Raw genomic sequence first — 15,777 nt, 5'->3', positions numbered from 1 at the left:
TGGATGGAATGAAGGATAGGGCATTTATTGAGCTCCTGCTGTATGTCAGGCCCTGAACTGGGAGCTGGGGTGTAAGGATGAACGCGACCTGCTTTCACAAAGTTCAACTTCAAATGAGGAGACAGACAATAATCAAATAGTCATTCAAGCAAATATGAAATTACAACTGTGGGCTATGTGACGTAAAACGCAAGGCTCCTGTCCAGTCTACGCGGTGTAATGGCAGGGCAGGGAGACGGTCAGGAAAACTGCCCCTGAGGAGAGGAAGTGCCCCTCAAAGGGGCCAGGTGCCCCACAAAGTCATTTCACGTAATCCTGAAAATCCTACAAGGTGGCTATTCCCTTTGACAAAGCAGAAAACAAGCTCAGATTGGGGAAAACTTATCCAAGGTCACACAGCGAGCTGGAAGCAAAGCCAGGAGGGCCTAAATCGGCCCGATTCGAAAATCCCCGCTTTTCCTAGGCTCTTGGCGGTGGGACTGGTGGCAGGCCACCGGGACGTCCCATCTAGCAGCTTTAGGGCGCGGGGCGGGGCTGGGGTGGAACCTGAGAGGGGCGGGGCCTCAAATCCGGCCCCACCCAGCCTCTATGGGTGAAAGGGCGCCCTTGGGCGTGGGGACTGGGGGGAGGCGGGGTCTTTTCGGGGGGTGGAGCCTGGGCGGATTGGGGCCTGCAGACACCCGCCTTGGCTCATGGAAGGGGCGGAGCTGGGATCTGACCCGGTCCTAGAGGAGACGGAAGCTCCAACTGAGTGTGGTCCCGAGGACGCTTACCGCTGACCCCGTGCACTCAGGCGGCGGCTCCGGGTCCCGGAGGTCCGGTGGGCAGCTCCCCAGGTAGGGCCTAACCCTGGCCTGAAAAGAGGTACCCCTTCCCCAGCCCTGCCCTGCCCCGCCCATCTGTCCTGCCATCTGACCCACGTTTCTTCCTGTCCGCGGGCCTGAGTCCATCTCTGGACATCAGAAGGTAGCTCAGGGGTGGAGGGGCCGGTCTCACTTCGTCCCCCTCCCTGGCCCAGCCGCTGCGAGTCCCCGGACATCCAGAATATGGAATCAGAAGATAAGATGCCAAAATCTCAGGGGAGGCTGGCGCAGCTTCACCCCAGGCTCTGTGACCTTTGGGAGGTCACCCGCCCTTTCTGGTACTGAGTGTCCTGTGTTGCAAAACAGGGTCTGACCCTGCCTCACCCTGCGGAGATGGGGTGAGTCGCTTTCTCCCTTCCAGGGCTATAGGAATGCTTATCCTCCTGCTTCTTCTGGTGGTAGGTGGAGAGCTGCACCTTCACCCTTCCCCAGATCTGGGAGCCCTGAAAGGCTGAGAGCTCAGACCCTGCGGTGGAGCTGTGTGCTGGCCTGGAGGCCTGTGGGTGTTCCCAGAGTGGGCTCTGAGGCTTGGATCAGAGCAGGACCCCATGCCCCCCAGAGACAGTACCATCTCCTACCTCAGTGGCTCTCTACCAAGAGCCATTTTGTTCCCTGGGGGGCATCTGACAATGTTTGGAGACAATTTGGTTGTCACAACTGGAGGGGGGGTAATACTAGTATCAGTGGTAGACACCAGGAATGCTGCTATACATCCTACAACCCCCCCCCCAACGGGAAGGATGACCCAGCCTCAGACGACAAGGATGCTGAAGTTGGGAAACTGTGCTAGGTCAAGTCGAGCCTGTCACTACCCCACCCAGCTCCTTCCTCAGCGGGGCAGGTATAGCTCGGGTCTGAGCCTCCCCCTGGGCAGACCTTTGCCCCCTCCTGGTCTGCCCCTCCCATGCTTGCTCCTTTATTCCTGGAAACTTCTGGAGCCTTCTCTGGTTCTCCTGGGCACAGTAATCTAAAGACCTGCCCGTCACGTGTCGGTCCTGGTCCGTCTGTCTTCCAAGACCTTTATTCACAGAATTTGGTGTGGTAGGAAGGAACCAAAGTGGGAATTTTCACCTAGCACATAGTAGGTGCTTTGCAGATAAACTGTATATTAAATTTGAATGCCATTTTCAGGGTCCAAAAAGCTTCGTTTTATCCCAAGTTTTCATTTTAGCAATTCTAGTTGTACTTCATGTTTGTGAAGTTCTAGGTTTCTAATGAGCTCCCAGGCGATGCTGATGCTGCTGGGCCATGGGCCACATTTTGAGTGGCAAGGCATTGCACGGTCGTGCAGAGGTGGGCTGGGGCGGCGGCCCTCCCTGCAGACAACTGTGGTGTGGTTTGGGGACTGTGGAGTGGCAGGAACCATGATATGGGGTCAGGAAACCAGGATACAAGTCATCACTCTCCCCGCCCCTCCCCATCTATGGCCTATGGATAAGTCACTTAACTTCTTTGAGGAGTGGTCTTGCATGGCAGGTGGTCCTCCAGGAGTTCTGATGCAGGGTCTGTGAGATGTGAGTGCCCTTGCAGGTGGAATGACCTGGATCCTGGCAGCCAGAGGGGCAGTAGGCCATTGGCCTGGCCAGCAGGGAAGGGGCCATGAGCTGCCGCTGGCGGCATGGGCACCAAGCCAGCGTGGAAGCAGCTCTCATTATGGCCCTGGCTCTTCTCCACAGCTGCCACAGCCTTCTGCTTCTGGCTTACCCAGCTCTGCCTGGTGTGGGAAAGCTGGAGAGACCGGTCTGGCTGAGGGAAGGAGGGGCAGCTTTGATGGGGTAGGGGCCAGCCCAAGGCCTGAATATGGGTCTCAGGGCCTGGCCAGCTGAGCCAGGGTCTCAGAAGTAGGAGTCAGGCCTGAGAACTGTGGCCTAGTGACACTTGGGGTCAGATTGTGGAGCTTGGATAGGATTCCCGCCTGTTCCAGGGAAACTGGGAAGGAGTTTGGTATTTGGGGCCATAAAGTGGGAGGTCACTCTACCCACAGCTATAGTAGATGCCGTCTCTCAAGTATCCGACCCCAAGAATAGAGCTGGGCAGAGCCTTAGGTACCTGGGGTACCCTACCCCTGGCTCTCCACAAATCAGCCACAATGCCACAGCAAGGCCCCTTCCAACTCCTAAGACCAGGAACCAGTAAGACAGATGAAACTGTTTCGCAGATGGAAGAACTGAGACTCTCTCCTCCCTACTTCCTGGAAGGAGATCAGCCTTTAGGGCTGTCACCCATTACCCAGCAGGGCCCTGGGCCTAATTATTCATGAGGCTGCCCCCCATCGCATCAGGGAGGGGTGCTGACCTGCCCCTGTTCCCACAGTTGGGCCAACCCAGTGGTTCACCCTGAGGGGTCTGCAGCCACGCAGGCCTGGGTTTGAGTCCTGGCTCCTCTCCTTACTAGCTGTGGTCCTGGGCAAATCGCTCGACTCTGAGCCTCAGTGGCTTGTCTGTAAACAGTGATAATGACACCCGCTCCGCCAGCCTCGCAGGTTGTTGTGAAGATGGAATGAGCCCTGCCACTGAACACCATGGTCATTAACATTACTCATGGCATTTAGAGACGCAAAGCACCCAAGATCACCTCACCTGGTGCTCTCCTTTGACAGATGCAGAGATCGGCACTTGGAGAAGGAAGGCAGCTGCCCGGGGGCCCCACAGCAGGTCGGTAGGCGAGCCGGGGCTAGAACCCACACCTGCAGGCACCCCTCCCATCCCACAGCTGCTGCCCATCTGCGAAGGCTCGCCTACGGCGACACAAGTAAGCCTGGGGAGACCTTTGCTCCCCACTCCTGGTCGCCCCGTCCCACGCTTGGGGACATGGGGGTCTCGGGGGCCAGGCTGCAGAGCCTCCCCACTGAGGGAGGTGGACCCGACTTTTGTCCCAGCACGTCCTCCCTTTGCCAGACCAGCCATGAACTACGTGGGGCAGCTGGCAGGGACGGTGTTGGGGACGATGAAGGACATATACCGAGGCCTGAACCCGGCCACACTGAGTGGTGGCATTGACGTGCTGGTGGTGAAGCAGGTGGACGGCTCCTTCCAATGCTCGCCCTTCCACGTGCGCTTCGGCAAGCTGGGCGTCCTGCGGTCTCGGGAGAAGGTGGTGAGTGCTGGCCAGCCAGGGGCCGTGGCAGGGTGGGCTCTTAGAGCCAGGACAGCCACTGAAGTACCAGCAGAGGGCCTAGACCTCCCTCAGGTGGGGATCTGTGCTCTGGACAAGCTTCTGTTCTTTTGCATTGTATTTGAAAGTTTGGGTGGGTTTGGGGGTTGGGTCCAGGAGGGTTCCCATTTTCCTGTGAGGGCAGCACAGTGGGGCAGTCCCTGGGCCCCGGGCCACCCGACGTGGCTCCAGCTTACTAAGATCTCACCTGTGCACTCTTCGTAAGTCTCTTCACCCGGGCAAATGGATGCACGCTCTCATCTACCTGGTGCTTGAGGGGTGATTGGGGAGAATGAGAGAGGAGCTGATAACAGTGTCCCAGGGCCAGGTATGCGGGTGGCACTCAAAGGGTTAGCTTCTCTCCCTTCGGGAGGCTGCGCTGTCTTCTCTGGGCCCAGGCAAACATGACAGCTTTTTGTTAGCACTGAGGTTTGGAGTATGAAAAGACATTGGTGGGCCCAAATCCCCTTCACGTTGGGGCCCCTGGGAATGTGCCAGAGTCCTAACAGGAAAGTGTCAGCTTGGGGCACCTGGGTGGCTCAGTCGTTAAGCGTCTGCCTTCGGCTCAGGGTGTGATCCCGGCGTTCTGGGATCGAGCCCCACATCAGGCTCCTCCGCTGGGAGCCTGCTTCTTCCTCTCCTGTTCCTCCTGCTTGTGTTCCCTCTCACGCTGGCTGTCTCTCTCTCTGTCAAATAAATAAATAAAATTAAAAAAAAAAAAAAAGGAAAGAGTCAGCTTATGGGGGACCCTATAGCTAGGTGATAAAGAGCTGGGGCAGACTTGGTGGCTCACAGCCGTACTTGGCCACCTCCCGGTACGTTACTTAACACCCCCAGGGTCTCGGTTTCCTCGTCTATAAAGTGGGGTAGTGATAGGAGCACAGTGTTGCTGGAGAGTTAAAGGGGAGAGTCCAGATAAAACTCTCCATTCAGTGCCTAGAAAATGGTCATGCGTACCATTGTTCATGTAGTCAGCAAATGCTCTGGGGGTTGGGGACACAGCTGCGACAAGATGGCTCATGTCTTGTTCCAATAGGGTGTGGCAGAAAGAACAGAAACCAAGACAGACACAAGAGCACTGAGACAGTGGTACATGCAAGGAAGCCCAGAAAATGGGGAAATGGGGGGGGGAGCGGAGAACTCAGTGCAGCTTCTGTGCAAAGGGGAGCCTGAGCAGAGACCCTTCGGGTGGGCAGCCGGGCACACCAGGGGCTGGGGGGCAGGAGTTCCAGCAAGTGCTGCGCTCCAGAGGGGCGGGGGGGGCCCAGTAGACTTGAGTGTGGGGGTAAGGGACATTGGGGGGGACTTTGCGCCACCACACCCCTTTACAGGTAGACATCGAGATCAACGGGGAGCCTGTGGACTTGCACATGAAGCTGGGGGACAGCGGGGAGGCCTTCTTCGTCCAGGAGCTGGAGAGCGATGATGTAAGTGCCTTGCAGCACCTGCCCGCTCTGGGCAGGACCTTGGGCCCTGTCACTGACCTGCCTTCCGCTGGGAACACCCTAGCAGCAAATCTATGTTGGGGGGATCCCAGCATGCTGTTGGAGCCTGAGTAGAATGGGGAGGGGGGCAGCAGGAGCTGATTTCCTTCCCAGGGAAAGGTGGGGACAGTTTCTCAGAAGAGGACACTGGAGCTGGGCCCCTGGAGGGTGAAAAGGAGGCTTTCCCTGGGCAGCCCGAAAAGGAGGAGAGTGCTGTTGCATGGCTGAGGGGGGCGGGGGAGAGCATGAGACAGATTGTTCTGGATCTGATGCTGGCTCGGTGCAGTTAGAACATGGAAGGGTGAGGGTGAGGGATGAGGAGAGGGGTGTTTCAGAAGGGAGGCAGAGCCCAACACAAGTCAGCAGAGGTGTTTCAACAGTTTGAGCTTCACAAACTTTAATTAAGCCACTATTCCTATGCCAGACACTGTGCATTGGACCGGGATGAGGGGTCGCTGCTGCCTGCAAAGAAGGTTCCCAGGCCAGCCTGGGAGACAGACATATAAACAACAGATGATGGAATTATATAGTCACGGCTGTGAAGGGGGTTGGATCTGGGTCTGGGGTTAGTCAGGGCAAGCTTCCTGGAGGAGGTGATGTCTGGCTGAGTCTTAAAGGAAAAGTAGGTGTGGGCAGAGAAGATGAGTAGCCAAGGTCCAGGGTTCTACCTGGATGGTGTGGTTCGTGCGGCACCCTGGCCTGCCACGAACTTCCAGGGGTACATGCAGCCCCTAGGACTGGGGCTGCTTCATCTCTGCGAGGGAGCTTGGATGCCAGCGGCACTTGTGAGGCCACGCTGCTGCTGCCTCCGGCCAGCCTCCATGCCTGTTTTCCTGAGCCCAAATGAGCTCACACCTGGGCCCTGAGACTCAGGCAGGGCTCAGAGCAATTGGGTGGCAAGGGTGGCCCCCCAGGCTATAGCCCCTGGTCTGTCCCACAGGAACATGTGCCTCCCCGTCTGTGCACATCACCCATCCCTTGTGGGGACCTGTCTGGGTTCCCCCCAGACTCCCAGCTGAGCACAGCCAGTGAGCCTGAGGCCATCACTGAGGGGATGCCCTCCACGGCGCGCAAGAAGAGGCTTCGCAGGAGGAAGCCCAGGCAGAAGGAGGACACGGTGGCAGCCAATTCTAGTTCGGAGGAGCTAGAGACAGGCGCTGAGAGTGAACTGTCCCTGCCGGAAAAGCCAAGGCCAGAGCCCCCAGGGTGTGTGCGGACCAGGTGGGGGGCTAAGGGTGTGGGGATACCATCCAGGGTTCAAGCACCATTTCTTCTGCCGATGCTGTGTGACCCTGGACAAGGGCCTTGACTTCTCTGGGCTTCACCTCCCCTAACCTCTGACACCCAGGCCCCCATGCCCAGTCCTGTCGGTGACCATTTATTTCCCTGCGGCCTCCTCAGCAGCATCCAGTCAGAAGGGGAGTCCTCACCGCAAGCCAGAGACATCTACCCCTACTCTGATGGCGAGTGCAGCCCCCAGGCCAGGTGAGAGTGTAGGTGGCCTGCAGGCAGGGACCCACGGCCAAGGTCTCAGAGTGGTTTCTATTTATATTTTCCTGATGAATAATGACATAGGACATGTTTAATATGTGTACCAGCCATTTCTACATCTCCTGTGCCAAGTGTTATTCAAGTCTTTGCCCATTTTTTTTTTTTACTAGCCTGCCTCATTATTGTTGGTTTGTAGGAGTCCTCCATATATTTATATATTCTGGATCCAACAGAGGCATAAATATGTATTACAAATATTTTTTTTTTCCCCAGGCTGGGGTGGGCAGCGGTGGGCAACAGGCTGGCTTGAGGGCCTCTAAGTTCTTGCTTCCCGCAGCCTCCCACCCGGTGGGCTCACGTCCCCTAAGAGTGACTCAGAGCTGGAGCTGCGGACCCCCGAGCCCAGCCCCCCGCGAGCTGAGTCCCACATACAGTGGGCCTGGGGGAGGCTGCCGAAGGTGAGTGCCTCCATGTCCGCCTCCCATCCCTGCCTTTCAGGGGCTTGGTGGTGCCCTGCGGGTCAGAAGTGCAGTGACGGAGGCTTGGACCCCCGAGGTGTTGCGGGGTGTGGGAGACAGGCCTTGTGCTGGTTCACATCCCTTCCTTCCCAATTTGTTTGACCAAAGGTGGCCAAAGCAGAGTGGCCTGAGTCCTCGAAGGTCGCCGATGGCCGGGCTGGGGCAGCCCCTCCTCTTCAGGGAGAGCCTGGCACCCCCTCTGCCCCTGTGGCTGGTGCGGAGCCTTTGGGACCCCTAGTCCTGCAAGCAGGGGCCGATGCTGACCTTCCTCCTGCTGACATGGAGCCTCCCGCTCTGGGGGGCCCCCTTTGCCCCACTCCCGAGAGGGAGACCAAGCTTCAGAGCTGCCGGCCTAGCGGCCTGCCAGCACCCTCGAAGTCATGGAGCTGGACCACCCTGGAGGGCCCGGTTTCCACCAGGCAGCCGGAGGGGGGCCCCAGGAGGAAAGGTGAGTGATGGTTGGCCCTCTCCCAGGGTTGTCGCTGGCCTCACATAACCCCTGGCTAGACTCTGGTGCTTCAAGCATGTTTTGAGCGCTTACTGTGTGCCTGGCACTGTGCTTGGCAGCAGCCCTCACGGGCCCGCGGTCCAGCGAGGGAGCTAGATGAAGCGTGTGGCAGCAGGGAGAGTGTGCCGTGGGTGACACAGGACAGAACCACTGGTGGGGACGGAGCCTATTTAAGCCATGTGGTCGGGGAAAGCCTCTCCGAGTGGGGGATGCATGAGCCGAGACGCGACGATAAAGGGCCAGCCAAGTGAGGATCACGGGAAGAGAATTCTGGGCGGAGGGAAGAGAGTGTGTCAAGGCCCTGAAGTGGGAGAGAGGTTGAGTGTCTAGGAAGGGAGGCAGCTGTGCGTCTTGAGCACGCGGGGCTGGGGGAGGAAGCCGGCAGGAGGGGCACATGCTGGATCAGGGCTGGCGCAGGAGCTGGGGTTTCGCTGGAGAGCGTGGGAAGGGACTCGGGCTCACTGTCCAAATCAGTCGTTGCGGGCTATATATGGCTATGTGAAATGGAGTGAAAATTCCCTGAAATTAAATAACATACGCAATCCTGTTTCTCCATTGTGCCGCGTGTTCAGCGCACTGATAGTGGCGTGTGGCTAGCGGTATTGGACAGGCAGGCAGGGGACATTTCTACCATCCCCAAAGTTCTATGAGACAGCGCTGCTTGAGGGTGTTCAGAGACAAGGGACACCCCCTGCTCATGCTACGAAGCACATGTTAGGACTATCGGTGTCTCCTCTGCCCTCAGGCTCCCTGAAGAGAGGCCAGCACCTGGGCCCCAGTGACATCTATCTGGACGACTTGCCCTCTCTGGATTCTGAGAATGCAGCCCTTTACTTCCCCCAGAGGTGCCTGGATGCCGGGTGCCAGGGTGTCTTGGGACTGGGGTCTGGGGGGTCGGGAGTTGGCTACCAAGGGCCTGAGAGGGGTCGGCCCCTTCTCCCAGCCTCCTTGTAGTCACATCACTGTGGGCCCCTCTGCCCCCAGTGACTATGGACTGGGGCCCCGAAGGTGGAGTGAACCCAACAGCCAGAAGCCCCTGGGAGACCCCAACCCCGAGCAGGAGCCAGAACCCTCTCTCGACATGGTGGATATGGTAGCGCTGTCCCTCTGTGGCGGGCTAGCTGACAGCCGGGACATCTCCCTGGGTATGTCTGACCAAGGCCTGGGCCCTTCCGAGGATTGGCACTGGGGGTGGGGTGCAGCAGAGGTGGGAGGCGAGGCTGGGCGCCCTTGCGGTTCTCTGCCCTGTGGAGCCCCATGCAGCCAGCCAGGGCGGGGCATTCCCAAGGCCCTGCAAAGCAACACTTAATGGTAAGCTGTGACTTACCATGTGAACAGGGTGGCGAGTGCCTGGGGTGGGCAGAGCAGATGCAAAACCCACAGGTAGGGAGGAGCCCTGCTGGGTCCCAGACCCAACCTGCAGGAGGCTTGAGTGGTAGAGTGTGGGGGAGCCGAGAGGCGCTGGGGCAGCAGGTCAGGTCAGGTCAGACATGTCAGCCTCACTCCTTACTGTCTGCGTCTGTGCCCAGAGAAGTTCAACCAGCACATCGTCTCCTACCAGGACCTCGTCCAAAACCCTGGCCTCCTTGAGCACCCAAACCTGGTGGTGAAAATCAATGAGAAGTGAGTACCAAGCCTGAGCCGCGGCAGCCCCGGGGTCGCCCCGCCCTCCATGGCCCTGTGGCTGCTGCAGCCCCGACACCCTGTTCTGTCTCTCCAGGCATTATAACTGGGCTGTGGCCGCCCCCATGATCCTCTCCCTGCAAGCCTTCCAGAGAAACTTGCCCAAGGTAATGGTTAGGGCACCACCAGGCCTGCTGAGGAAAGTGGGCCCAGCCTTGGGGCCCTTGGCCAGGAAGTGGAGAGTGGGCAGAGATGGGCCTGGGGCTGACTGGCTGCAAGACCCACTCTGAGAAGGGCAACTGAGGGCTCCTGGAGCCTCGCCCCATGCATGCTGTGTGGACAGCCCGAGTCTGCCCTGGCTTCCTGGCGTGGCTGAATCCTATCAGGGCTGGACTTGACTTTGAAAGAGCTCAGGGCATACCAGGGAAGGGTAATAACCTTTCACAGGAGGCTTTTAGATCTGAGAGACGAGGCTTAGAGGCTTGGGAGACGGAGGCCCCACTCCTTATCTCACCCCGAGCATCTCTCCAGGCTGGGCTGTGGGCATTGCTTGCTTTATTGGCGTGCATTTATTGAGTACCTGCTGTGTGCCAGGCACAGGCTGGGGACAGTCATGCCCTCCTAGACAGACAGTTAATCATAAGACTCAGCCAGATGAATATAAAATTCAACCGCGAGTATTGGAAAGGAGAGGCTGTGGTGCTTTGAGAGGCTAAAACAGGGGTTTGCTGAGCAAGTGCCCCCTGGGCAGAGATCTGAAGGATGAGTAATCCATAAGCAGATGAGGGGCAGAGAACAGCATGTGCTGATGCTCAGAGGTGGGAAGGAACCCAGTCTTTTCAGTCCTTCCAGAACTTCCACCCTCACCAACCTGCACCTGCTCCTCCTACCCCAGTGGCCCCCCACCCCAGTCCGGCCCATTAGACTCACCCAAGAGCATCACCAACCAGATGTTGACAGCTGGCGCCTCCCTTTGTTGACACTCGGCTCTATCCTCTGGCTGGCTCTGGGTCTGAGCTAGGACCATGGGAAGGAGGAGGGGTACTCTCCTGCTTGGCTCTCCTCACCTCCCCGAGACAGATCCACCACCTGAGGCCCCTGGGCGAATCCCCCAGCCTGTTTCCAGTGCAAGGGGGTACCCTGGCTGACCTACTTCCAGATCATGTCCTCCTGACTTGTGCTCACCATTGTCTGTAGGAAGCTGAAATGTCTCCTGGGTGGGCCTTGGCTTAAGCTCTCCTGGGCTCCCCCTGGCGCTCCTAGCACGAATCTAATCAGCATCTTCCCAAGGTCCTGTTGCCCCCACCAGACAGCAGTGGTAACACACAGAGAGGGAGGCCATGCTTGGGATAGAGTCACTGACCTTTGGGGTTGCCTGCATTGTCTTGGAGGTTGAAGGGAGTACTGGCTATAGACTGTTCTTCCTGCTGTCACTTGGTGGCATCATGCAGAGAGTACTAGATCCTGAGAAACTCCCAAAGCACTGCCTTCAGCTAGTCTAGTGGCAATACTGGCCCACAGGATCTGGAGGCCAGGCTGAGGCTGGGCTAGAGGTAGGGGGTCAAGGCTGGGGTAGAGTGGGGATTGGCAGGAATGGCCCTTGGTCTCCCGTGCTTAGCTCCGTGAGTCATTAGCGTGGAGTCCCAGGATGGAGGTGAGTATGCTTCCTCAGTCTCCAGACGTTAACAGCACCTTGCTCTATGGTCAGCCCCAGACTCTGGGTTCATGGCGGTGATGAAAGGTAGGTTTTTGTGGTGCAGGAAAAAATGCCATGGTCTTTATCTGCTTGCAGAGCACCGTGGACAAACTGGAAAAGGAGAAGATGCCCCGGAAGGGTGGACGGTGGTGGTTTTCCTGGCGACGCCGGGACTTCCCGGCCGAGGAGGTGAGTGGTCATGGTCAAAGGGCCTGGTCAGCACAGGCAGGAGGCAGGGCTCACTGGATGTGTGTTCTTCCCACAGCGCCGAGCCCAGATGGAGAAAACTGCAGCCAGGGAGCAGCAGGGGTGAGCTGGATCTCTTGGCTGGATCTCTGCAGCTGGAGCCGAGCCTTGGGAAGATCCCTGTGGGGGAGGGGTGGCGCCAGCTCCTCTCCCCCAGCTATGGTTCTTTGTCACTACCCAATCACTTCTACACCCTTTCTTCTTCTTGAGAAATGTCCCCATTTCACAGATGGGAAAACTGAGGCCTAGAGCTACACCAAAGGTCCCATAGCTGGGAACTGGCAGAGCTGGAACAGGTGCCCAGACTTCCTGGCCCAGACAAGGGACTACTGTCTTAAGGAGGGGCGGGGCTCCCCTCTTTGCCTGGGGCAGGCTGACATTGCCTTCTTCACCTCTCAAGTGACCAGAACACCCAAGCTTGGGTGGGGGATGACCAAGGGCAGGTCAGCTGAAGCCAAAGGAGGTGGGATAGGTAATAAACCCTAAGACACACCCCTAGGTTTTACAGGTAAACACATCCAAGGCTATCTTGGCTAGGCACTGAGGGCCAGGAGCCCTGGGTCTCCCTGCTCCAGCTCTGCTGACCCCTTTCTGGGTTTATACTGCTGGCCTGTGTCCTTATGTCTGCTACCCCTCTCCAAATGGGTGGCACCTGGAGGGGGGTGTTCTGATCCTCTGGCGGGGGCAGGGACAAGCCCCAGGTTCCTTGTGGCCTGGGCTGAGGGGTGACCATCTACGGGGAGTGTAGGGTCTTGGCTGGGGAGAGTGGCCTGAGAGCCGGGGTGCCTGCAGGGAGAAGACTGATGTCCTGAGTAGTGAGGATGATGCCCCAGAGAGCCCTGTGATCCTGGAGGCCCCCTCTCTGCCACCCTCGCCTCCAGCCTACACACCCACCTACAAGAAGTCCCTCCGCCTCTCCTCCAATCAGATCGTGAGTGTGTGCGTGGCTGTGTTCAGGGAGGGGGGCTGGGGCTGAGATAATACGACTCCATGGAGCCTTGAGTTTACCAAAGCCCAGAATCCATTCCCTCGGCAGCCTCCCTAACAGCCTCTGCTTGAAAACCTCCAGGGTCAGGGGCTCACTTCTTTAGGCGCCAACCCATTTCTTTGTTGGATGCTCTTATGGGAAAAGTCTTCTCTTAAGCATCTACCTTGGGTGGGTTGCCGGCTCTGGGTCTGCTCTTGGAGGCCACGCTGAAGAATCAAAGGCTGATGACAGCCCCTCAGAGTTTGGCCATCCCTGCCCCCAAGTCCTGTCTTTGAGCTTAGTCACTGGCCCCCAAGTGGGGCTCTCAGGGAGGTGCCCAGGCCGGGCAGCCTGGTACAGAGCAGCTACGGTACCCCTGTGTGACACCTACGCTGGGGTCAGCCAGGGCCCGATGGCCTTGGTCACCGGCTGGGCTCAGAGCTGCCCTGATCCTTCTCTTTGGACAAGGGACAAAGCTAGGTGTTTCTTTGGAGGGATGTCACAAGTACCCTAGCCTCAGGCAGGAGGCTACCTGTGAGGATTCTAGAAGGTACCTTCTATGGAGTGGGGTGTCTCCATGCCAGGAGCGGTGCCAGGCTTAGGGCTGATCTGAGAAGCCGGGGTGGGAGTCATGGGCCAGGCTTTCCCTGTGAGCTTCATCCCCAAGGGGCAGGAAAGGAAGTTAGGGCTCCTGTGTGTGGGCCCGTGTGGGCCCCAACCTGCACTCCCGCACTCCCTCACTCCCTGAGGTCACCCTCTACCCATACGGATGTGTCTGCGTGTGGCTGCCTCTGATGAATTCAGGCAGGTTCTCTGAGTTGGAAGGAAGAGGGGAATGAGAGTCCTGTGGGGATCAAAGACCATGGTTTGGGGTGGTGGGCGGTAGACACACCAGGCTGTGGCAGATCACAGCTTCCCCCCCTCTGCCCGGCCCCAGTGGCGCCTGAACCTGCAAGAAGGTGCGAATGATGTGGTCTTCAGTGTGACCACCCAGTACCAGGGCACCTGCCGCTGCAGGGCCACCATCTATCTGTGGAAATGGGACGACAAGGTGGTCATCTCGGACATCGACGGGACCATTACCAAGTGAGGCCTGGTTGGCCAGGGAAAAGAGGGAGGGCCTGGGACTGGCTTCCTCTGTGCTGGGGGAAGGGGGACGTCACAAAAGGCCCTCCCCCCTCCCAGCGCACCGTCCTGGGGGCTGGAGTTGGTGGAACATGAGAGCTATGTGGGGCTGCCTCAGAGTGACCCCTCTCTGTGCCTCTAGGTCGGACGCTCTGGGTCACATTCTGCCCCAGCTGGGGAAAGACTGGACACACCAGGGCATCACCAGTCTCTACCACAAAATCCATCTGTGAGTGAAAGGGCTGGTGGCAGGGCCTCAGGGAGGGAGTGACAGGATGTCTGAGGCCACCATGGCCTTTGCCCCAGGAAGCCAGGCTTGGGGATGCACGAGGGAAGAAACCGCGGACATGTCCCTGGATGGTCCTCTGTTCTGTGAAACACTTGTCTCCTGCTGTCTGGCATCTGAGTCTAACCGCTGGTCTTCATGCTGTAGGGGAGGCCTATAGACTTGCTCAAACCTTTGTCCATCCTGGTCCACCTGGGCCTCAGGACGCTGTCCGTGCCCTTACTCCCTAGGACAGCTACTGAGGCCACCTCTCCCTGATGTTCTCCCTAAGTCCTCTCCCTGCAAAGGTCTCTGGGTTTGAAGTCCAGAGCCCCGGGGTTGGGCTGAGCTGGCCGAAGCCAAGGGGGTGGGGAGATGGGGGAACGACTGCTCTCTGACGGCTCTGGGCCCCCACCTCCAGAAATGGGTACAGGTTCCTGTACTGCTCGGCACGGGCCATCGGCATGGCGGACCTCACCAAGGCCTACCTACAGTGGGTGAGCGAGCGGGGCTGTGGCCTCCCCAAGGGCCCCATCCTGCTGTCTCCCAGCAGCCTCTTCTCTGCCCTCCACAGGTAACCACCCCTATGAGATACAAGCCCAGGGGCCCTCACGGGGAGTGACAGGCTTGCTGCCCGCTTTGGCCAGGCCCGCAGCAGGCCGGGCTTGGGTGTTTGTTAAGTCCCACCTGGTGTCACCTGACCATGCCATCCTCTGATGGCTACCCCTCCTCGGTTCCCTTTCCTGCCTGTGGCCCCGGCTGCCCCAGGGAGGTGATTGAGAAGAAACCAGAGGTGTTCAAAATCGCCTGCCTGAGTGACATCCGGCAGCTGTTCCTGCCCAACGAACAGCCCTTCTATGCCGCCTTTGGGAACAGGCCCAATGTGAGTGTGTCCCCTCCCCATGGGCCAGGCCGCCTCTTCCCTGTCTCCCAGCCCACCGGCCCCTCCTTGTCCCCCACAGGATGTCACTGCTTATCGGCAGGTGGGCCTCCCTGAATCTCGAATCTTCACAGTCAACCCCCGGGGAGAGCTCATCCAGGAGCTCACGAAGAACCACAAATCCACGTGAGGCCTGTCATGTGTCACCCGTGCCCTCCCAAGTCCCCATGCCCCAGCCTCTCCCTGGGCCTCAGTTCCACCCAGGGCTCCCAGGCGGGACGCAGTCTCTGCCTGATGTGATGGGGGCTGGGGCCGGGTGGCCGCTCGACTCTCAGTGCTGACCCTGTTCTGCCCGCAGGTACGAACGGCTGGGTGAGGTGGTTGAGCTCCTGTTCCCACCTGTGGCCCGTGGCCCCAGCGCAGACCTGGCCCACCCTGAATTCAGCAACTTCTGCTACTGGCGGGAGCCGCTGGTTACTGTGGACCTTGAGGCCCTAGCATGAACTGGCCCCAGCTGCCCCCTCGTCCCTGGCCAGGCCCAGAACTGACTGGGTGTCCCAGGGAGTGGGAGGCTGGAAGCTGGCTGCCACGGGGCCAGTCCACTGAAGGGGAGGAGGGGGCTGAGGGCTGGTCGGCAGCCACAGAGACCCTTCCTCCTCCCTGTCCTGTCTCCTGCCTTCACCCGCTGATCTGTAGGAGAGGGGGCGGCCGCTCCAGGCCTCAGTGTGGCTCTGCCCTATAGCAATTAAATGATGGTCACCTGGGCCCTTGCGGGATTCTCTGTGCCCTTGACATCCTGTCCCTGTCACGCTGGTACACTGCCTCAACTCCTGATAGGACAGAGAGAAGAGGGAGGCCTGTGAGGCTTGAGACCTGTCCGTACAGGAAAGGGCTGGTGGCAGCAGTGGGGAGTGGTCGAGTAGCATCTGGCCAGCATGGACAATACCCTCCGAAGCCA

The 15,777-nt window shown here is 58.8% G+C and overlaps 1 protein-coding gene across 5 annotated transcripts; it reads left to right on the top strand.

Moving 5' to 3' along the window:
- The first annotated feature begins 660 nt into the window (after positions 1-660).
- On the top strand, positions 661-15,580 carry LPIN3 (lipin 3). Of its 5 annotated transcripts, none has more exons than XM_034640670.1 (22): positions 663-836; positions 1,170-1,201; positions 3,463-3,614; positions 3,766-3,959; positions 5,348-5,443; positions 6,441-6,721; positions 6,902-6,985; positions 7,329-7,449; positions 7,618-7,957; positions 8,763-8,862; positions 9,002-9,162; positions 9,547-9,640; positions 9,738-9,807; positions 11,433-11,525; positions 11,602-11,645; positions 12,375-12,513; positions 13,487-13,635; positions 13,817-13,903; positions 14,361-14,513; positions 14,708-14,822; positions 14,902-15,005; positions 15,178-15,580. In XM_034640670.1, exons 2-22 carry the CDS (start codon positions 1,197-1,199, stop codon positions 15,320-15,322), a joined length of 2,727 nt encoding a protein of 908 aa, XP_034496561.1. In that variant the 5' UTR covers positions 663-836; positions 1,170-1,196; the 3' UTR covers positions 15,323-15,580. The 5 variants fall into 5 exon arrangements, 4 of the variants coding, with proteins under 4 accessions (XP_034496561.1, XP_034496563.1, XP_034496562.1 ...); XM_034640672.1 differs by having other exon boundaries at positions 664-836; positions 6,441-6,706; positions 6,905-6,985; XM_034640671.1 differs by having other exon boundaries at positions 664-836; positions 6,441-6,706.
- Positions 15,581-15,777: the final 197 nt, after the last annotated feature.

The sequence above is a fragment of the Ailuropoda melanoleuca genome, chromosome 13 (genome assembly GCF_002007445.2).
Source record: "Ailuropoda melanoleuca isolate Jingjing chromosome 13, ASM200744v2, whole genome shotgun sequence".
Classification (NCBI taxonomy): domain Eukaryota; kingdom Metazoa; phylum Chordata; class Mammalia; order Carnivora; family Ursidae; genus Ailuropoda; species Ailuropoda melanoleuca.
This window is presented reverse-complemented; position numbering and strand designations above follow the sequence as displayed.